Source organism: Astatotilapia calliptera, chromosome 22 (assembly GCF_964374335.1).
Source record: "Astatotilapia calliptera chromosome 22, fAstCal68.1, whole genome shotgun sequence".
In the NCBI taxonomy this organism is placed as follows: domain Eukaryota; kingdom Metazoa; phylum Chordata; class Actinopteri; order Cichliformes; family Cichlidae; genus Astatotilapia; species Astatotilapia calliptera.
The window spans coordinates 18,833,495-18,854,539 of record NC_137442.1 but is presented as its reverse complement, the minus strand read 5'-3'; the positions used below and the strand labels follow the sequence as shown (position 1 = coordinate 18,854,539).

At 42.0% G+C, this 21,045-nt stretch overlaps 2 protein-coding genes across 2 annotated transcripts; one reads left to right on the top strand and one right to left on the bottom strand.

Moving 5' to 3' along the window:
- susd5 (sushi domain containing 5) lies at window positions 1-12,608 on the top strand. The gene is made up of 5 exons (XM_026156559.2): window positions 1-282; window positions 2,398-2,575; window positions 7,386-7,495; window positions 9,033-9,221; window positions 10,097-12,608. The coding sequence occupies exons 1-5, from the start codon at window positions 204-206 to the stop codon at window positions 11,950-11,952; spliced, it is 2,412 nt and encodes an 803-aa protein (XP_026012344.2). The 5' UTR covers window positions 1-203; the 3' UTR covers window positions 11,953-12,608.
- A 3,289-nt stretch (window positions 12,609-15,897) lies between these two features.
- Window positions 15,898-20,905, bottom strand: crtap (cartilage associated protein). Its single transcript, XM_026156560.2, has 7 exons — window positions 20,285-20,905; window positions 19,031-19,180; window positions 18,372-18,543; window positions 18,174-18,302; window positions 17,930-18,075; window positions 16,730-16,813; window positions 15,898-16,193 (listed from the first exon to the last, which is right to left on the bottom strand). Exons 1-7 carry the CDS (start codon window positions 20,744-20,746, stop codon window positions 16,125-16,127), a joined length of 1,212 nt encoding a protein of 403 aa, XP_026012345.1. The 5' UTR covers window positions 20,747-20,905; the 3' UTR covers window positions 15,898-16,124.
- Window positions 20,906-21,045: the final 140 nt, after the last annotated feature.

Genomic DNA, 21,045 nt, shown 5'->3' with positions numbered 1-21,045 from the left:
GAGCAGCTCTGTTAACATCCTCACTTGTTAACAAGCCCCTTACCTTCCCAGAGCCAACCTCTGCCACCCGCAGGGAAATAGCAGGAGTTTGCTTAACCCTGTAAGCCTGTAAATACAAATTTTTGAAGTTTTTGAAAACTTTTTCTTTTCTCTTAAAAATAAGAGTTGACAGTTAGTGTACAGCTGTGGACGGAAGAAAAAAGATGCTGGATCGCTGTTATCACAAACTGCTGCTGTTTGGATGCCTGGTTTGTCTTCTGGTGACTGTTGTAACTGCAGACGGTAAGTAAACATTTGAAATCATTGAAATAACCCGTACACCTCGTTGTAAAATTATTTTCTGATCTAATTTTGTCCGTTTGCTAAAGCTGTGGTGGTGATGTGCGCCAATTACGCGTAGCGCGCCAGCAATTGGCACCAAGCCTGTTAGAGTCAAAAGGTGTTCTAAAATAAATGTTTAATGGCAAAAGAGACAATTACACCACACTATTTCTCCCGTTAAACCCGCACTTTGTTCTTTGTTCTAAGCTGTGTGAGTGGTCTGCTTTGTCCAGCAGTCATTCTCAAACCTTTAGAGTGCACGAGAGAAGATTATTTTTTTACTGCTTTGTTGCTAAAAAGTTTTCTCTTATATTATTTTCAGTGGCTGATTAGCAGGGCTGTCTCTAGCCCTTTTTATGCTCTAGGCAACTTTAGATTTTGGTGCCCCCTCGTGGATCGATAGCTATATAGGTTTTTGAGAAATTTCATTTAGTGCAGGCGAGCCCTCCAAACAGCTTAAAAAAGATGCTTCTCTTCCATGTAGCCTAAGGTTACTCGACACACTGTCATAATATCTGAGATATTTATTAAAAATGAATAATAAGCAGTCCAAATTGCATTCTTCTTTTATTTGTGACTTTGGGATCTAAAGATTCAGTGAATGCACAGAGAATAATTTATTTAGAGGAACCTAAATGTAAATGTGCTTTCATTGTTACAGTTGTTACAGTTTCTGTCTTATATAGTTATAGGAAACATCCTTGATGACACTCCTGCATATATGGACCAAATTGAGGAATGAAGATAGAAACTTAAGATTGACAAGAAAGAATATTGTGAACTTAATTAAATGGGTCAAACTTTTATTGACAATAAAACAAAAGTGATCTTGCAGCTGGTGGCAGTCATTGACTGTGACTGCTCACCTGTCTGAAACGTAAAAAACTGATAAGAAAAAATTGTTAACATCATCAAAAATTATTAATAGCTATAAATAATTACAGAACTGCTGCTGTGTCATCTGCTGCAGCTTTTGCCACAAGGTGCGGCAAAAGGACACAAATGCAGGGCTCATAAACAGATGTGTCAAAAATAAAAACCAAGTCCAATGAGGCAAACACACCAATAAATCCAAAATAGAAGCAAAACACACTCAAGAGCAGGTGAAACAGATGCAGATGGGGGAAAATGAAACCGTAAATACTCAGAGACACAGTGAGGACTAATCAGGGGGAGTGGAGAAAAAAAGAACTGAAAATAATTAGGGACAACAAGACAAGGGAAGTAAAAGCAAATACAAAACGATAAATGACTGTCAAAATAAAACAGGAAGTGATAAATCACGGATAGAAATTTAAGCATGATGCACAGAGACACCAGGGACACTAAACGAATATCGAACCATGAACTTAAAACAGAATAATCGCTGTAACAGAATCATACAAACAAATGACAATATGTCTCCGTCTACAACAGTCATCAAAACTGAGGCTTTAAAATGATAATGAAAAGAAAGCTAAAAGTTCTTAATAAACAACCACAAAACTCAAAATAACCTAAAACCCACAGATGAAAGACAGCTGTCTTTGATCACGCCTCTGCAGATAACTCTCTGAAGTTGCAGGTATTCAGTAAACTCAGAAGAACGACTATAAGCAGCAACTTCAGCTCCCGTGCACAGCTTGTCTCACCAGTGCCCTCCTACAGCCTTTCAGCAACACATTTTTAGAGAGCTTGTCTGGCAGAAAGCCTCGAAGGAAGACTTCTCCTCTGTGCCAGATACAGCTTATTTTGGTTTATCTCAGAGTCGTGTAAATATTTCAAAAACGTGACTCCTGCGATTATGAACCTGGAGCACATTTCTGTCCTGTGTTACTGGACAGCCGTGATGTGAGAACGGGGTGGTAATGACAGGACCGGTATGCTGCTGCGATCGCTCCTGCAGTCAATTAATGATCACAGGGGGGTGAGCAAAGCAGATCCTTGCACATCCACGACTGTGCCGCTGAGATTTCACACTCACGAGTGAGGCTTTAAGAAGTCCTTAAAAATATTTACTTCCTACACATTCTGCTATTATCCTGAATTTGTTTGTATAAAATGTTATTTAATGTTAATCTCCTTGCATTTCCTCAGGTCGAGTGTTTGTGCTGGACCTGAGGAACTCCTCTGACCTGCAGGGCTTCAGAGATGCTGAGCAAGCTTGTGCCTCGCACCGCGGCCGCCTGGCATCAGTAGAGGAGCTTCGTCACGCTGTGGTGGAGTGCTACTTCTCCCCGTGCACCCGCGGGTGGCTCTACGGGGGCTCAGTAGGGTAAGAATAGCAGCTGTCTTCAGAGGAGATGTCAGAGGTCATTATGGTGTGTGTGTGCGAGACGGAGGTTTCGGGAATGGATGAAAGAGAGAGGAAGTAAAGAAAGCGAGCGGGGAGATAGAAGAGTGACACATTTCAGGGGGGAAAGAGAAAAAACAGAGAGAGGAAGCAGAGAGGGAGAAAGACTCCTCTGTTTCTTCCTGGAGGAGGAGGGAATTCTGAGATGGGGTGTCATGTCGACAACTGCCTCCATTTACACCTCTCATCTCCACGGCAACGACACTCACAGCTTTCAGAACAGAGCAGATTTGGGCCTGGAGGAAGAGGGGTACCCGGTTTGCTTAAACGGAGATGAAGCTGACAAGTGGTGATTATAGGGATAAAACCTCATGAACACTGTTACTGCTACTATAGTATCCTACACTGCAGCTCCTAATAGAAAAATGTATGAAGAGTATGAAACATGTTCCTTTTAAATGGACGCAGACACCTGGTGAACACATGCCTGCTTTTAATGAATAATAGTTGAGATGCTTTTTTGGGTCCATTCACAGCAAAGCGTGCTCTTTGTTTGACCAATAAATGGTTAAGTTGACCCTGAAATTCTCGGTGTATGTAAGCCAAAATCCAAATGATTATTAATGGTTGTTCTAAATGACACGACTACGAGTTCATTCAAAACTTTTACGTAAAAATCCCCCTTTTCTCTCAGTGTAAAGACGTTTAACTGCACATTTTATCTCAGTACGAGAAAAAGAAGTTCAGTGTCAATGCCCTCGATCACATTTTCAAAAAACATCCAGTGCGGCCCGGGTTGGCGTCTCTGCCAGGCCAATTCTGACCCCCGGGCCTTATATTTGACACCCCTGCTCTACAGTATATTAGAGACTATAAAATACAATTAGTCTGTGAGTGCTGGGGTTCTTTCACAGATTTCTTGAACCTTGTTTTTCATCAAGGTTGAAGGGCATTTAGCATATCCTGCTGTAGTGACCCTTTGTGAATAAGGGAGCGGCCGACTATTCCACCTACAGGGCTGGTCAACCACAACGAAACTCCCAAACTGGAAACTTCGTTATAAAAATGAACGGAGACTTCAATGAAACAATTGAGAAATAAAGCCTTTCAGGGGTTAACCTGGTTCAAAGTGCCCACCGAGTTTCTAACATACAATAATATGCTTGTAACATATCTGGTTAGGGACGTATCATCTTTTCCTTTTATACACCGCTGGCTCTGTACATGTTGATCAGCGGACATCAGCTTTCACACTCCCTTACTGCGTTTCACACTATATCACCCTGCTACCACAGCTCCGTCTGCTGAAGTCAGGAGCTACACACCTCCTTTTTGGACGGCTTATTCGAGCAGTGACAATGACAGACGTGGAATCTGACGTATATTCAGATACAGTGAACTTTTCCTGTAACTTTTTCAGGAAACACAGACAACCTTGGTCTGTGTTGGAGGCAGTTTTGCAGAAAAGCACCAGAATGTTCTTCTAATATATCAGGAAACACAGAGTAAGAAAAGCAGTCCAACAGCTGAAGGTGCTGCAGTCATTCGGACATTATGCGCTGATTATTTATGGGCTGTGAATTTGCAGAGTGTGTGAGGGAAATACGATTCACAGCCGATTCATCCTCCTCTCCTGCGTGGTCTTCATCATAAATAAATCATCACTCTGAAGCGCAGCATGGTGGTTCCTAATATATATCTAGCTCATCAATCAATGTTAGTTAAAGGTAAAAATACATTGATTGCAGGTATTTTATTAATGTTTTTGTCTGTTTTTCTTGTCCCTCCATCCTTTTCTCTGTTTTTTTTTTTCCTGTTTTGTTGCCCACCTTACCACACACACTCCCACTGGTTGTGTAAAGGCCACCCTCACCCACTCCCTCACTCACATGTTGGTTGCTTAGATGAATAATTGTGTCGTTGGTGTGTGAGCTGTGATGCTTCCAGACTGGCGTCAGTGCCAGTTAACCACCTCAGATGTGTATGACATAAGTCTGTAGGTCTATTAGGAGCTTTAACAAGTGCCTCCTACGCTGACTCTTCCACCTTAACATCTTCTTCTGACCTGTCAGTCATTTTGTACCTCTGTACACCATTATACAAGAAAAATGAATTAAGGCCGTTTCAGATGAATGCGTGCATACTTCTGGGTGTTCCCTGTAGCAGTCACGCACTGTCAGGTGATGGATTCTTCTCGGGCACAGATACCTGCAGGGATGAAAGTTAAATTTTTAAACAGTCGTCAGTGTTTTTTGCCTCTCTGAGTGCTTTCTCTGTGATTTCTTCTTTTCTCCTTCAGACTCTCTCCCCCATAAAGCAAAGCTAACATGGCACACGCATGCAGTCTGACCTGCTCCACTCTCTCAATGCACTGCTAGTTAAGCCTTTATCAGGACAGTACGGTTGAAAGATGAGGGGAAACCTGGGAGAGAGAGCAGGAGGAACACATGCAGCAAATACCTTAGGCTAGATTCAGACACGGGCCTCTGCAATAGTCTTACAGTTTATGGGTCGCCTGTTCAATCTGCTGAGCTAAACTGGCGCCCCTGCTAGTTACATTATTTCCAATTAGTGATGCTTTGTTTAGATCAAATGCACACCCAGTGTCTATTCTATAGAATGATTCTTAGTAACTAATATCACCAATCAAACTTGCTGTTAAAGCTCATATTTCTGAATTTTCCCACAGGACTGATTGCTACTGCCAGCCTCTGTGGGAACATAATCTGATTGGCCTTGTCTTATCTGGTGTTTTTGAATGATAAACGGGTTAATAATGTGATTATGCTGCAACATAAATGGAGTATTCACTCAGCTTTAGTAGCTTCTGCAGCTTGTAGGAGCTGTGCTCATTCAGTCCCAGTGGAATATGCGCTGCTTTATGTCCACAATGTTATGACTTCTCTATTTGAAGTTGGCTGTAACCTAAGGCTTGTTCTCTGGGAACATCTATCCATAATGTATCAGCGTGGGATAACACTGTGCCAAAGGCTACAGCCGCTGATACTGCAACATATCTGAGTCATGATGTGTGTTCCTGGACCCTGATGTCATACTGCAATAATATTTAAATGGGCAACAAATCAAGTGGTGGTGAATAAACTGTGTGCGTAGTCAACTTTCCCACATGCGCACTTAATCAGAGGTACAGCTTTAGATATCAGGGGTGGAGGGAATATGTAGAGGAATGTTTCAGTGTTAATTACAAGTTAATGACCTGCATTCATAATCTCCCAGAAAAAAATACAAAAATAAAGCCAAAAAATATATAATACTCAAAACATTTCCAATGCATTGTATTCAGAATTCTACTTTGGAGCTAGCTCTTTTTTACATATTGTTTTAGTCCACTGGTTCCCAGCATGCTGGTCAGGCCTGTAAATAAATGATGGCAGACTGGTAGACTGTAAATAATTGATGGATATTATTCATTGGTTTGCAATCCACTGCTTTGAGGCATTGTGGGCAGTCTTATCTTGGCTTTTTTAAAGTGAGGTGAAGGTCTGACTAAAGAACCAAGAGCAGCTACACAGCCTCACTGTGAAATACAGCCAGACATTTGACCGCTTCGCCTTGGGCATTTTTAATCTGTAGCTCTGCTCTAAAAGAACGTATGTACCTGGGCCTGCCTACTATCCTTGAAAACGTAAAATGATTGGCTAGAAGTGTATCACAGCTCAGGAAAAAAAAGCACCGAAATAAAGCACCGAAATGTGCGCTGGTTACTACCGTTTATGTCAGAACCGGTGCCCTTCCCTAGTCACAAAGATGCTATAATAAACTTTTCATATCTACTCAGCAAACATTTCAACGCTGAATGACTGTAGCGATAGTTCTTGTTCACGGCTGAAAACTAGTTCAAAACTAAAAAGCAAACTCGATGTTGGAGACACGACCTCGACACTAATTCGAGGTACTTGTTGAATGTTGCCTGGATGTTTAAAAAAGATAAAACTTGTGTTCTACAATCTTGTTATCACTTAGATGAAACAATTAAAAAAAGAATCTGATAGAAAGAATGAGAAGAAAAATAGCAGCTCTGTGGTCATTTTGACAGCAAATTTTGATTCAGTTTTATTAGTAGTTTTTAGATTAAAACATTAATTAGTTTCAGTTGACTAAATACCATAAGATTATCCTAGATTAAATCTAAAGTTGATTCAGTTGACTAAAATGTAATGCGTAAAATTCTGTCATGTTTTTACTGGTGAGAATTGCTCCACATTGTTTACAAAGCATCTCATTTGCAATGCACCAATCTAATCTATATTTATCCCTCACTAAGAGATGTTCAAGTCAGACCATCTATTTGGGAGTGCAAACAACAACATCTTGTCCAGGTCCTGCTCAGTTTTTGGAACTGAACTGCAACCAGGTTTGACCTGGGAGATGATTTCAGGGTTTAAGCCATGTTTGCTGAATTACTCTATTGAAGTGAACATAAGTGTTCTGATAATGCTAGCAAGCTTTGTTAGCAAACTGTGCAGGTACATCACACACGGACAGAAGAGCTCAAAAATACTAAAATTATAGTAGCTAAAATTAAAGCGCAAACCTCTTTGGAGGTAATTAAATAGAATTAAATAGACGATGACTAAATTAAGAATGCTCAAAATGTGCACAAAATATAGCACAGCTGTTACAAAGAGAAAGAATAGCAACAGAGACCAACAGACGCAATTGTGAAATGCTCCTCTATAGTCAAGTCAGTGTTATGTCACGTTAATTAATGAGAGTGTGAACATGTGACTTGATTTTATGCAGTATGGATATCATGTCTGTTTATTTCCAGGACCACAGTGTGTAATGTTGTGGGCGGTGTGCTGAAAGCTGTAGAAGTGAGGACAGAAAATGGCACAGAGGACGCAACGCACCTGGACGCCTTCTGCATCAAAGACAAAGGTCAGTAAACCCACACGAAAACATACACAGTACGTAAGGATCGTAGAAGAGGAATGGTAGTAGCGATCAGGACATGAATGACTCAGGTTTGTGTGTGTGTGTAAATGTAAATGTGATGTGAAACAACTGGATCCATGAATGTGTGTTAGTTCTGATGCAGCTGAAACTAAAAGACACACATCACATCTGGCACATCATTGCCAGGTTTTGGATCAAAACTTGGAAGATTTCTCTTGTCCATGTGCCACACACCCTGAGGTTGGCAGACACTCTCTGCTGTGGGAGCACATGTGAACACTTCACATCCATTTGATACAGGCAAACCAACTACACAGCTTATTGTCTAGTTATGGTTGGGTATATTAAATACAGGATCCCTGGAGGCACCATTGTCAGGGAAACCCACTCACACCGTTACACTGAACTAATTAAAGATTCCACATTTAATCTGAAACACGTAAAAAGAAGTTGCACTACAGTCTATAGTCAAAATGTCTTTTTGAATAACCATTTGGGGGATTTTTAAACTTTATTTTACATTTTAAATCATATTTTAGTTCATAATAAACAATAAAACACTTGTTATTAGAATTTAACAATATATTATGGATATAATGCAAAACAAACTGTATTGATCTTTAATTATCTTAATTATCTAAAGTCAAGTTGGCAGCAGGGTATCCCAGATATCTTTCTCCCCAGCCACACTTTCCAGTTGCTCCTGGGGGATACAGAGACCTTCCCAGATTCTGCTTCAACAGTCTGGTAAAATGTCTTCATTACTGCTGATGCTGCATCAATGCGCCAATCCATCTCGTGCTCCACCTTCCCATCACTTGTGAATGACATCCCAGGATGACTGGATTCTCTTGCTTGAGGCAGCCTTCCTCCCCATCGTTCCACTGTACTCTGGCAGAGAACCGTTGCCTTGGATTTGGAGGTGCTGATTCTCATCCCACCTGCTTCTCACTCGGCTGCAAACCGCTCCAGTGCATGCTGAAAGTCACGCTCTGATTAAACCAACAGAATCACATCATCCACAAAAGCAGGGGTGCAATTCTGAGGTTCCCAAAGCAAATACCCTGCTCACCTCAGCTATACCTCGAGATCCTGTACATGAAAATAAAAGTAGGTTCAGAGACAAAGCATAGCCTGAACATGCAAAGATGCAGACACAGAATTCCTGGCATTCCTTCGCCTGAATCCAAAGTTCGACAAGGTTCGAACCTGCTTTCCATCACCCTTGATGAAAACTTTAATATGCATAGTTATCCACAACATTATCCATGAAGATTGGACCAGATTCTGTTTAATATTCATGCTTTATCCTCATGTTCTTAAAATTCACATAATTCTTTTACATAAAAGCTTTTGCTTCATGTCCAGAATTCATTCGTTCATTCTTATTACACATGATATACTGATATTATAAAGCTGATAAGCATTGGTTGACATTTACAGAGAACACTGTTTCCTATGGAATAAGTATAACAGCTCTATTACTAAATACGTGCATCTATATGCTTGTTGCTGATAGATGAGCCATGTGGAGACCCCCCATCTTTTCCTAATGCACGCCTGCAGAGTCACTCTGGGTCCGAGATGGGAGATGAGCTTCTGTACACATGTGTCCCAGGTTACGTGATGCCCGGTGGACACACAGCCTTTAGCCTGCTGTGTGACAGCTGTGGGGAGTGGTATGGACTGGTGCAGATTTGTGTTAAAGGTAAGAGGCTGTTGTGGTCAGAGTTTGATTCTTTGTGTTTGAACAGACTCTCAGTTGTTAGCTGGGATGGAAATGGTGTTACTGGTGCTTTAGCTTGTGTCGCTAATCCTTTATAAAGGCAAAATGCATGGCCTGTGTGGATTATTAGCTAACAGTTAATCATGCTTTTAATCTAAAGCAGTCGTTCATAAACTTTCCAGGGAAAACTACTCTAGATTTGAATTTTCTTACAATATTGGCAGCTATGTTTAGTTAATGGAGCCTCTAAAAGGTCACAAATATCTGTTTTCTACCCAGACATTTTGAGGTCCAGCTTTGATCATAATCTCAAACCATTTTTCTTTTGTGTTTCTGATTTAAAGAACTGGCTGTGTACCAGGGGAACTGGTTCAAGAGTGACACTGACATTTTGCTGGTTTGGAAACAAGAATCAGTGACGTCAGGGTCTGCCAACCCAGCAGCCAGATTATGTTAGCTCAGTATGATCAGTGGAAACAGATGGCAATAGTTGGCTCCAGCTAAAGGTCTCAAAATCTATCCAGCAGTGCCACTAAATGTCATTGAAAATACACAAAACAAAACAAAAAACAAACATTTTTCTTAGGTTTTGTGTAGGTTTTATTTTCTATTTCTTGGTAGGACCGTGACTTTTCAGAGCCTTGGCATCATTATGAAGCTACCAAAGAGCGGAGCAGAGAATTTGCAATGCCTATCTACTGGAGACTGCCTTTGGCATCATATTTAATTAAAAGAGGTGGCATTGAATATCTTGGGAACTTTTGCTAACTTTCTTTGAGTCATAAAATAATAAATAATAAATGTAGATACTTGATCTGACTTGAAAGTTTACACATTTCTATTTTGTCTTTCTGCAGATGAGGTGAGTCACACAGACTACGAGGACAAGTTCACAGATTCCTACATAGAGGCAGAGCGCCAACCTGAGACACCATTAGAGGCTCATGGCGATGTACACGAGGAAGTGTATGGAGCTGCGTACCCACATGGAGAGATGAGCGTGGAGCAGCAAGAGACGAGTTTTAGAGCCAAAGCTGAGGAGGACCATCGAGACCTGAGCAGAAAGCTTAAAGTGGGAGGAGAAGTGGCTGAAGATAGTGAAATATTTGAAGGAGCTTTAGTTAAACGAGAAAAAAATGAGGAACGGGCTGGTGAGGACTTGGTAGGTCCTCGGACGAGGCAGCAGGAGAGAACTGAGGTGGCCAAGATTGATACAGTGGAAGCCACAGAAGCACCCGTCTCTCTTCTCTCCCAGAAACACATGTTCTGGTTCCCCTCTGAGACCTTCCAGGAGGAAGAACCTCAGGTCTTCATCAATCCAGCCACGCAGACAACACAGAGAACCTCTGTTGACCGATCTGAGGAGAGCATTGAGCACACGAGTCAAGAAAGGCCCTATCGTCAACATCCCGTTGATGCTGATGATCCTGATCATGAAGGAGATGATTTTGATGATCCTGACACCAGCCGCCATGATGACCAGGACGACATCCTTGAAGATGACCACCATGACGATCAAGACGGCAGCCACCAAGAGGAAGACCACGATGAGCACAAGAGGCAACCAGGTCAAGATGAAGATTTGGACAAAAGGGAAAGCCATGAAAGCTATGACGATCACGAGGAGCATTATGACATGGGCGAACATGAGGAGGACCGTGATCGCAAGGAGTACGACGATCCAGATGATACTTACGACGGACACAAAAGCCAGGAGGATCATGATGATCATAATGGAGAACATCATGAGGTCTCTGAGGAACATCTGGACCAGGATGACCATGATGACCATGATGACCATGATGACCACGATGACCACGATGACCACGATGACCGTGCCATACATTATGACGACACCCATTATACTGACCTTGATGATCACGATGATTTTGGACACAAAGACGCTGAGAGCTATGACGATCACGATAGCCATGAAGATGATAGTCGTCGGCATGTTGTTTTTTCTGTGGTAGCCGATAAGCATCAGAACGTCACTCAGAGGGGAGCAGACGGAAAGTCAGCCACAGATGACACGTGGCTGGACGGTTACCCTGTTGTTTTCGAAAACGGTGACTCCGTAACAGAGAGGGTGAAACCAGAGGATAAAGACAGAAGGAGATTTGTCAAGACGACGCCCAGACCCACTGAGGTGGAAATTCCTAGACCTTACACCAGCTCGCCCAAGGAGCAAGAGTCTCTCACCACGGTGCGTGAATTCGAACTAGGGGTTTTAGAGGAGGTGTGGCCTGACTCCATCGGGACCCCTGCCCCTGACCTTCTGGAGCCTTCAGACTCTCCTTCATACTCTGAGACCGGAGACTACAGCACACAACAAGCAGTTCCCACCGACTCTTGGATGGCTGACATTACCGATCATCCCTTCCTTGATCATGGCCCAAGCCCTCCAGTGCACAAGGACGGCTTAGTGCTCAGCCTGCCTGGTGAGACTGGGGAGAGGGGAGAGCAGGAAGGGGAGATGGGAGAGACGATCTGTGTGGATGACGCCTGCCCTCCCCTCCCTCCGAGCTCTTCCGGTCGAGGCCCCACTGTGGCGGCCATTGTTGTGGCGATTTGTGTCATCGCAACTGCAGTCATTGTCGCGGTGTGGTGTTACCGACGACAGCAGCAGAAGAGTTCGGCGTATGAGATGAATGGGAAGGGCCAAAGTCAGGCCAGACAGGGCCAACAGATAGAGATGCAGCAAAAGGTGTAGGGGAGAGAGGTTGGCACAGACACTCTTCCTTTGGGAAGGATGGGAAGATTCAGTTGAAAACTGTTGATCTTAGGTATAAACTTTAAAAAAGCTAGCACAAAATATTGTAATGATGCTTAACATAGTGAAACTTGAATGAAACAAGATGGCAATAGTCCTGTCACTTAGTAGTTCTGAGGAAATCCACCAGTCCTTGTATGTTATCCATGATTTTTAAAGCTCTGGCATCTACCTGGACATAAACCAGGCTGGATTCAACTCCAGAAGCTGAGAAGCGAGACTTTAAAGATATTAACATGTAGGAAAACCACAACATGAGGCACAGCACTGCCTGAATATAGGAACTGAAACTTCATTCTCCAAAGCTCTTGGACATTTTGATGAAGATTTCTTGCTGTTGTTTTTGTTGAGTGCTTGTATTATTGCTGATGTGCATTGTTTGATATTCTGTGTATTGTGTTTATGGAAAAAAAAAAGGTCTAGTTCACCACAGGAGGTTCGCGGGAGGACATGAAGAGTACTGAGAGGGGTGAGATGAAAGAAAAGAGGCTGGTGAAAGGTGTAAATAAGAGGTGGAGTCTGATGGGAGAAATATTTCTTGTCTGTGTTGGTTTTGACATTCAGCTGATGAGACATAAAGAGGCATCCAGATTGCAGACTCAGCCACATGTATGCGTGTGTGTGATAGTGTGCGTGTGTGTGTCGCAGGTCTGTGCAATCCGCCAGCCAGCAGTAAATTATGTTTGAAGGTACCGACCGAGGAAGCAGAGTAGATCCTGACATCAGTCCAACTAACCACAGATTAAACACTGTGGTGAAAAAGAACCACAGCCTCAAATAAATACAGTTTAAATAGAGTTTCAATGCAGCCAAAAGTTTAATAAAAAGTGCATTTAGATTTTCAAATGATCAAAAATAGGACTCCACTGCCCTAAAACAGAGAGATTGATATACACTCAAATACCACTTTACATCCCTTTTATTCTAAAAGGGACTGTCTTAATTCTTCATGGCATAGATTCAACAAGGTGCTGGAAACGTTGCTCTGAGATTTTGGTCCATATTGACATGACATCATAACACAGGTACTGCAGATTTATCGGCTGTAAGTCCATGATGTGAATTTCTTGTTCCACCACATCCCAAAGATTGCCTGTTTGATTGAGATCTGGTGATTGTGGAGCCAATTTGAGAACAGCTGACTCATTGTCACGTTCAAGAAAGCGGTTTGAGATGATCCGAGCTTCGCGACGTGGTGTGTCATCCTGCTGGAAGAGGCGTGCACGGGGACATGGTCGGCAACAATAGTCATGTAGGGTGTGGTGGTGAAACGGTGCTCATTTAGCACTAAAAGGGTACAAAGTGTGCCAAGACAATGTCCTCTACACCATTACACCAGCAGCAGCCTGAACCATTAACGCATGGCAGCATGTATCCATGAATTTTTATTTACACCAAATTCTGATCCTACCATCCTAATGTGAAAACAAAAACTGAGACTCAACAGACCAGACAACAATTTTACAGTCTTCTCTTGTCCAGTTTTGGTGAATTTTGGCCTCAATTTCATGATCTTACCTGATGAGAGTGGTACCCAGTGTGGTCTTCCTCTGCTGAAGGTCATCTGCTTCGAGGTTTGACGCCCTGTGCAAAACTTGGTTGTAACGAGTAGTTATTTGAGTTACTATTGCCTCGCTATCAGCTGTCACGTTCTTAAATCACCTCTTTTCTCCATTGTGATGCTCAGTCTTAACTTCAGCGCGTCATGTTCGCATGCCTAAATGCCTCGAGCTGCTGCTGTGATTGGCTGATTGGATAGTTCCTTTAATGAGGAGTTGAACAGGTGACCGGTGAGTGTACACACACATATAATGGCGAATGTGTCATAAGTCATTACACTATGAGCAGTTACAGAGGACTGGACTCTGGGAATATTTGCTCATGTCTGAGTAGATATCAGTGTTGTGACAATTTCTGCCAAACAGAGATGAATGCATTCAGGATTTTTAAAAATACTCTATCATTCTTTGTTATCGATGTGCCATCTTTCCATATGTGCCAAATATTTAGAAAATGTAAAAGAGCAGATGTAAATGGATACAAATAGTCATGTTTGTGGTCAAATTTCAGTGTTTTACAGTAGGAATGTAAATAAAACAGTATATAAGGGTAAGAGCATGGGAAGTGATTATAATTATTGTCAACAGGGACCGCTGATTAATAAAAAAGAAACTTAATGGTAAAGAATTTTCTTGCATAATTTCAAAATCAATAACGAACTGATTTACAGGAAATATCTTAATCTGTTTCCTTCATGGTGTCTGAAAATGAACTGACGTTAATTATTAAGTACCTGACGTCTGTGTGTTTCTGTGCATATGATCTGTGACTGTATTGACTCGCTGTACATACGACAGCATTACCAGTATGTGGAAATACCTTGTTTCTTGTTTCACAGGTGGCATTACAAACCACCCCTCATATCTTACACAGGGTACGCTCATCTCCGCGACGTCTGCTCGACTACCTTTTACTTCAGCTGTGATTACCGCGACTGTACTCGCCCACGCCGTAGGTTATCAAGCAACGAACTCTGTGGCAAAACAACAGGTTTGCCACATGAAGGATGCCTGAAGAAGGGTCATAAAAATAGACGTTGTTAAATTAAAAGCGTGACTAGTTATTTGCAGCATCGTCCTCTCAGCCTTATGTGATTTATGACAAGATGAAATGTGTACTGTATGTGTCTTCACAAATAAATATGTGGTATAACTCTGGCTTCTAGTTTACTTTTGCTCTGGGTCAACTAGATGCACTAACTTATAGGAATCTTCAGTTGTTATCTTTCTTTAGTATTCACAGCGGACACGGCAAAAGATGTTACTCTGTCTTTTCGTCAGGACATTTTTAATGCTTCTGCTTCTCCAAGCAAAAAGAAGCAGAAGAGAGAAATTGGTGGGATGAACTACAGCTGAGGAAGAGGTAATAAAAGAAACAGGACAGAAGGAGAAGGCGAAGAGTTGGAGAGACACAGTAATACAGAGGGAATGTTCCCCTGTGGGTTTTTAACATCACCATGTGACAAACTGCACAGAGACTCAATGTTCAAACATTATTAAACACCACAGTGTTTTCTCTGGTGGGCTCGCTGCTCAGCTCTCCTGTCTTCTACCTCTGGGTTTCTTTATATTGGGGCTCCAGTTAAAGACCAGTGAACTGGAAACGAAGAATAGCCGAGTAATTAACATTTAAGTCACTTTTAAAACAGATATTAAAATTTTGTTTTTCCAGCTTCGATACTGGGATGATTTACTGTTTGTCTCATGTGGTGAAAGAGAATCAGAATGGTTGGTAGGTTTACATCACTGTCTTCACAGTTTTGCAGAATTTCTGAGGGTCTTTAAAAACTTCTCTATTGACATTTGGACACTCCAGTCCTTGTACCTGACCTTTATCTGGAGAATGTCTGTTGTTTGTTAAGTGGCTTAACACAGACCCGTGAACCATTTAAGCACAAAGAGCTACCTAACTCAAGGGATGAACTTAGCAAAGAGCCAGTTTTAAATTGTGTCTTAAGGCACTTTTTTCATTTGCAGCCTGTCGCTAAAGCACATCATTTGTTCCCATTTCTTTAGCTGAAAAATACCAAAGACAACACAGCTTGACAGACATAAAGTAGTATTTTTTGACCAGCAGGGCTATTCCTAAAGAGCTATCATATCTCAGCGTGGTTTGCAGTGTCTCCTTGCAACTTTGAAGAACAAGTGGAGGACAAAATTAGAAGTTGCAGGACTAAAACTCTATCTACAGCGAGGGAACAAATCCAGCAAAGACCTGACACAGGATCTGAGAGATGCATCTGTGCCTTCAGTTGATCCAGCTGTTGTTCAGAAATCCTCTCAGTGGAAGTGGCTGTTGTTTTACAACATCACTGAAAAGCCGTGATTATTGGAAAGTTATTTTATTGTAAAAAAAAAAAAAAAGTCATACTCGTGTGATTCACAAAAGACGAGACAAAATATTTCAGTTTTCTTTAAATTATTAAGCCACTATGCTGTATGTCCACTGAACAGAATATTAATGGGCACGCAGTAGGAAAGTAAAACAAACTCGATCAACCACAGACTGTAAACCCGATAAATATAAAAATTGGGAGTGTTTTGTGTTGTTTTTCAGTGTTTCGGCAGAATCTTCTCCTCATCCTCATCCAGGAACTCATCTATAAACTCGACCACCTCCCCCTGCAGACACAAACACGAAAAAACAATGACTCAGAGACAACTCAGGAGGGGCTGTTTTGTTTCAAAGCGAGGTTTTTTCCACTAAGTGGATTACCATTAATCCTCACACTCGCAGTTTTATCTGTGATTTCTCATATTCTGCATTACTGAAGAGATTACAGTCAGTAACTGAATAGTATTTACCACGTACAGCATGTAATCCTGGCTTATGGGTTGGCCTGATGGCCACACTTCTTGTGCTTGCAGTAAAATAACTTAAAGAAAAATGATGCAACACTGCCACCTCACGGCTGTCTGTGATATTGCAGTCTAATAAACACTGGACACATTGTACTGAAGGTCATCATGTGACCAGCCTGAGGAATCCAGGGTTTTCCCAGTTACACAAGCTCACAGATGCAAACAGTGCAGTCCAAACTGTGATTTAATGGGAATTATGTATTTCTATTTTTATGCATAGACTGCATCTTATGTTCACTTCACTTGACCTAAGATAACCTCCCGCCTGGAAAGATCCTTTGATACAAACCACGCACCTCATCGTCGCTGGCCAGACGCTGTTTGGAGAACTCCAACATCTGAAGCTGCATGGTGGTCTGATTGTAGTACCGGACTGCCTCCTGCAGGACAACAGTCAAAGAAATGATGAGTGTCAGAGAGACCCAAAGACTCAAAAGCGGGGAAGAAACCAATAAGTCCTCTTTAGGATGTGTGTGTTTCTGTGACAAAGCAATAAACATTTTATAGGAACAGTTATACTTTTTTTTAAAAATTACTGGTATATCAAAAATACATTCAGCTGGCCACCTGCCCTCAGCTTAGATCTGTCAGAGGGTTCTTCCTGTTAAAAGATTGTTTTTCTTTCCTACTGTTGCCAAGCGCTTATTCAAAAGGGTTCGTTTAATTGTTGGGGTTTCTTTGTATTATTGTAGGGTCTTTATCTTACAATCTAAATCACATTTAGGGGACAGTTGTTGTGATTTGGTGCTATATAAATTCAGTTGAATTAAGTTAAACTTTGTTCAATAAAATTTTACTTATAAAACCTTCTGCTTTCTTGGATGGGCTGTTAGAGAAATTACCTGCACAAAAGGTAAATGCTACAAAATACACCAACACCACAATCATGACTGAGAGGTCAGCTGTGGTGAAGCCCAGCAGACAACTGCTAACTACAGCCACCTCTGTTGGCCACAACCGTAATAATGCAGAAGCATTTTATTTCCCAGGCTGTAAACATGCTTTTTAACAAGGTAGTCCATGGCGCTGATCTCACTTTTAGAGCCAACCTCAAGTGGCTGCTGGAGGAACTGCAGTTTTTGGCACTGATGCATTTTTATATCTGTTTTTAACAATAAACCTGCATATGGCAAATGGCTTACTATATGAACTTAATTAACATTAAACGCTTGAAACAGGGTGGAAACTTCCAGGATTCACTCATGGGCACCTGTGAAAATCAATAAGAACACAGATACCCTGCAGTGCACAGACTTGTGCCCTGCTAGGCTTCATATTTGCGAACAGATCTTTTCAACAACTTTTAGGTAAAAAGGCTAATAAACATCCGTCCAAAAATGTGAAATAAGTCCTTCAGGGACTTGTCATCATCATCATAACAAAAACATAAATAAATAAAACAAGCTTTTTAAATAAATCCACAATATGCTTTCCCAGGCTGAGATGCATCAATCAGGTGTGTGCATATTCTGTGAACATATCTGAACATCACTCACTGATCTGGGGAGGAAATCCTCATCTATCAGCCCCCACTTGCTTTTGTGGAACTTGTAATACTCCACGTTGTTCTTCATGACTTCATCATTGGGGTCAAACAGCAAGTAGCTGGTTGCACACGGCACTGCGTTCTTCAAGTCATTCACTGAAAGCAAAGTCACAGTCAAACGCCAGCAAACGAACCTCAGAAATTCGAAAGAGAAATCCTTCTCTGCTCAAAGCTGCCAGCTGAGTACTACTCACGCTTGTAGTAGGCGAACTGCAAGTAGTGGTACATGGTGGCCACAAACTTCTCAACAACATAACCGCCGACAACAGGTGTCAGGTCGCTCTCACACCCGGCCTTCCTCTCCAGCACTTCCATGTAGTGGTCTAAACAGAAAATAAGTTTAGGCCTTCAATAAACAGTCATGACTGCACATGAGATGGACATGAGCTGACCAGCTATCGAGGGGTAGAAGTCTTTAAAATCTCTGATGTCCCTCGGTCCCTCAGACGCAGCCAGACACTCGTCGTAGACCTTGAAGAAGTCCCTCAGTGCCAGCTCCATGTCTGACACCGAGGTACGGAAGTTTTCGCCATTGTACGCCCTCACGGCACGTATAAATAAGGTCTGGGATACCACAAGAAAAAAGGATTTGAAAACACAATCCAGAGTGTTAATGCAAACTTTGATGAAGGACTCAGTATTAATCATTTTCAACACTATGATTATCTTCTGTCTGAAATCTTTGACAAGTAATGGTTGCAGACTCTCTTTTTCCACCTTCCCACGCTTGTATTTTACATAACAACGCTAATAAATATCAAGACATATGAAATTTTGTAGCGTAAAGTAAAGTGGATGTAGCCACTGAGGCCGTGCCAAGGATGCCTTAAAGTCCTCAGACCAAAACTGGCAAGTTCATATTCCCAGATATGCCCGTTTGATCTGCACGACCACAGGCTGCTTCCACGTCAGGGCACCCACAGAGCCAATAACAGAGTGGGCTGCATGCCACATGGGAGTGACACCTCTTGTGGATAAAAGCCTCGAGAAATCAGAAAGGATCAAAATGAAAGCGTGCCTCACTGTGTTTAAAGCATGTATCTGTGCCTACCTCGTAGGATTTGGTCTCCAGGTCTTTCAGGTGCTCCTCGGCTCCAGGCAGACTCTTGTAGTAGGCCATGTTTCTCTGCATCATCTCATCATCCGGGTGTTTCAGGAGGAAGGTGTGGGCAGCAGACACCGCCTTGGCCAGGTTGTCAGACTAGAACACAAAAACACACATTAAAATGATTTGTTTTTGTGCTGGTCAGTAAAGAAACCACACAAAGCCTATGGTACTAACCTGAAATGAAATGAGTGTCACATGCAGCAGTAGATTTACTTGTAAGAGTGATGTCATTTATCAGTTATCAGCTGATGTTTGTCTTCACTTATTAATCTGTTTAAATCACCAAAACTGACCACAACTTATATTGTTGGCAGTGTGTTGACCCCTGTTGTTTCCTCATCACTGACATCTGCTTCAACTTCAACTGTATATAAAGCACTATAATTATAATTATAAATATAACTGCATACAATAAAGTTGAATTGAATTGATATATAGTAACTATATATTTATTACATTGATTCCAACATCTTTGATATAAAGATGATGTGCTATTAATGTCTGTGTCACGGTGTAGTCCTGTAACTTGTATATGTAAACATACCTCCTCAGTAAAGCTGATTCTGATTCCTCACACACATCTCCACTCTCATGCACATCTTACTTCACGCTCCGTTACTGCTGCATATTTTTAATTATTTTAGATTAATAGATTACTTTGCGAAACTGATGCAAAACAGTGTGTCTTCCCCCTTTTTTGGCATTGCCCTATGAGCTTAGTTGTGGCAACTGGGAGTTCAATATGATGTGATTACATTAGTTTCTATTAAAATGAAACTTTTCGGTGACCCCTTGGGACATGTGGAGGAAATCACCAGCATGGAAATGTTAAAAATACAATAACTATATTGACTAACACTTCCACATGGGATCATCTGCGTTTGTCATGTTTCTCAGCTTCCTGAACTATTCATAAATTTGCTTTAACAGTCGACTTTCTGTGACCATGCTGTGCGTGTAAAATTGACGATTCTAAGATGTCCTTTCCTTAAAAATGGACCATAAACCACAAGAGTTTAGTTCTTACAGCAGACCCCCAATTGTGCATCCGTGGCACGTAGATGACGTCAAAACGCACGTCGGGGAAAAATCACGACCATAGTTAAATAAACCATTATCACTGGGTAAAGAAAGTTTGAGACTCCAATCTCATTTAGGGGACCCCTTCGAGGCCCCCTCCTTATTAGTTCTGCTTACTTTGAAGTAGGCATATTGAAGGTATTTGTACGGCTCCCTCCTCTCAAATTCATCTATAGTGTCCCGGCTGGGCATGGTCTGCCTGAAAGCGGGTAAGCCCTGTTTGCAGCGCTTCAGACACTGCGCTCTTTTCATAACGTTTCCAAACGCCTGCAGCTCTGGAAACTCCGCAAACCTCTGCTCGTCCTCCAGCCTCACGGAGCTGCAGTTAAGGTTGCAGAAGGCCTCGCTGTCCCGCAGCAGCCGGTAGAGTCGCAGAGACACCTCCATGTACTCCACCGTCTCCTTCCACTTCTCCCCGGTGTACTGATCCAGTGCATATTTGTAAGCGGACTCCAGAGGCATGAGCTCATGCCTGGGGAAACTCCTGAAGCTGTATTTCTCATACTGGGAGTTAACCGCGGAGACGAAAAATGCGACTAATAAGGCAGAAAAAAGCTGGGAAGCAGTGGAGGTAGCCATTTTTGAGGCTGGAAAGAGCTGGAAGGGTAGGCTGTTGAGCGTGGGTCTATAGGCCCGCCTCAAGTTCCACCACGTATCCAGACAAAACCTCCCCTCCCACGGGCACGGGGCTGGCAAGATCGCTCCGTCCAGTGGGAGCTACTGGAGGTGCTCCTCCCATTAAATTACAAAAGTAAAACTTTACAGTTGTTCGGATTTTCACATTACAACTGAAAAACCGGGCTGAAAATCTACATTTCATAACTTTTATTAGGGAAAGCATGAATTCAAAAAGAGTGTATTTTACCCGAAGGATTTGA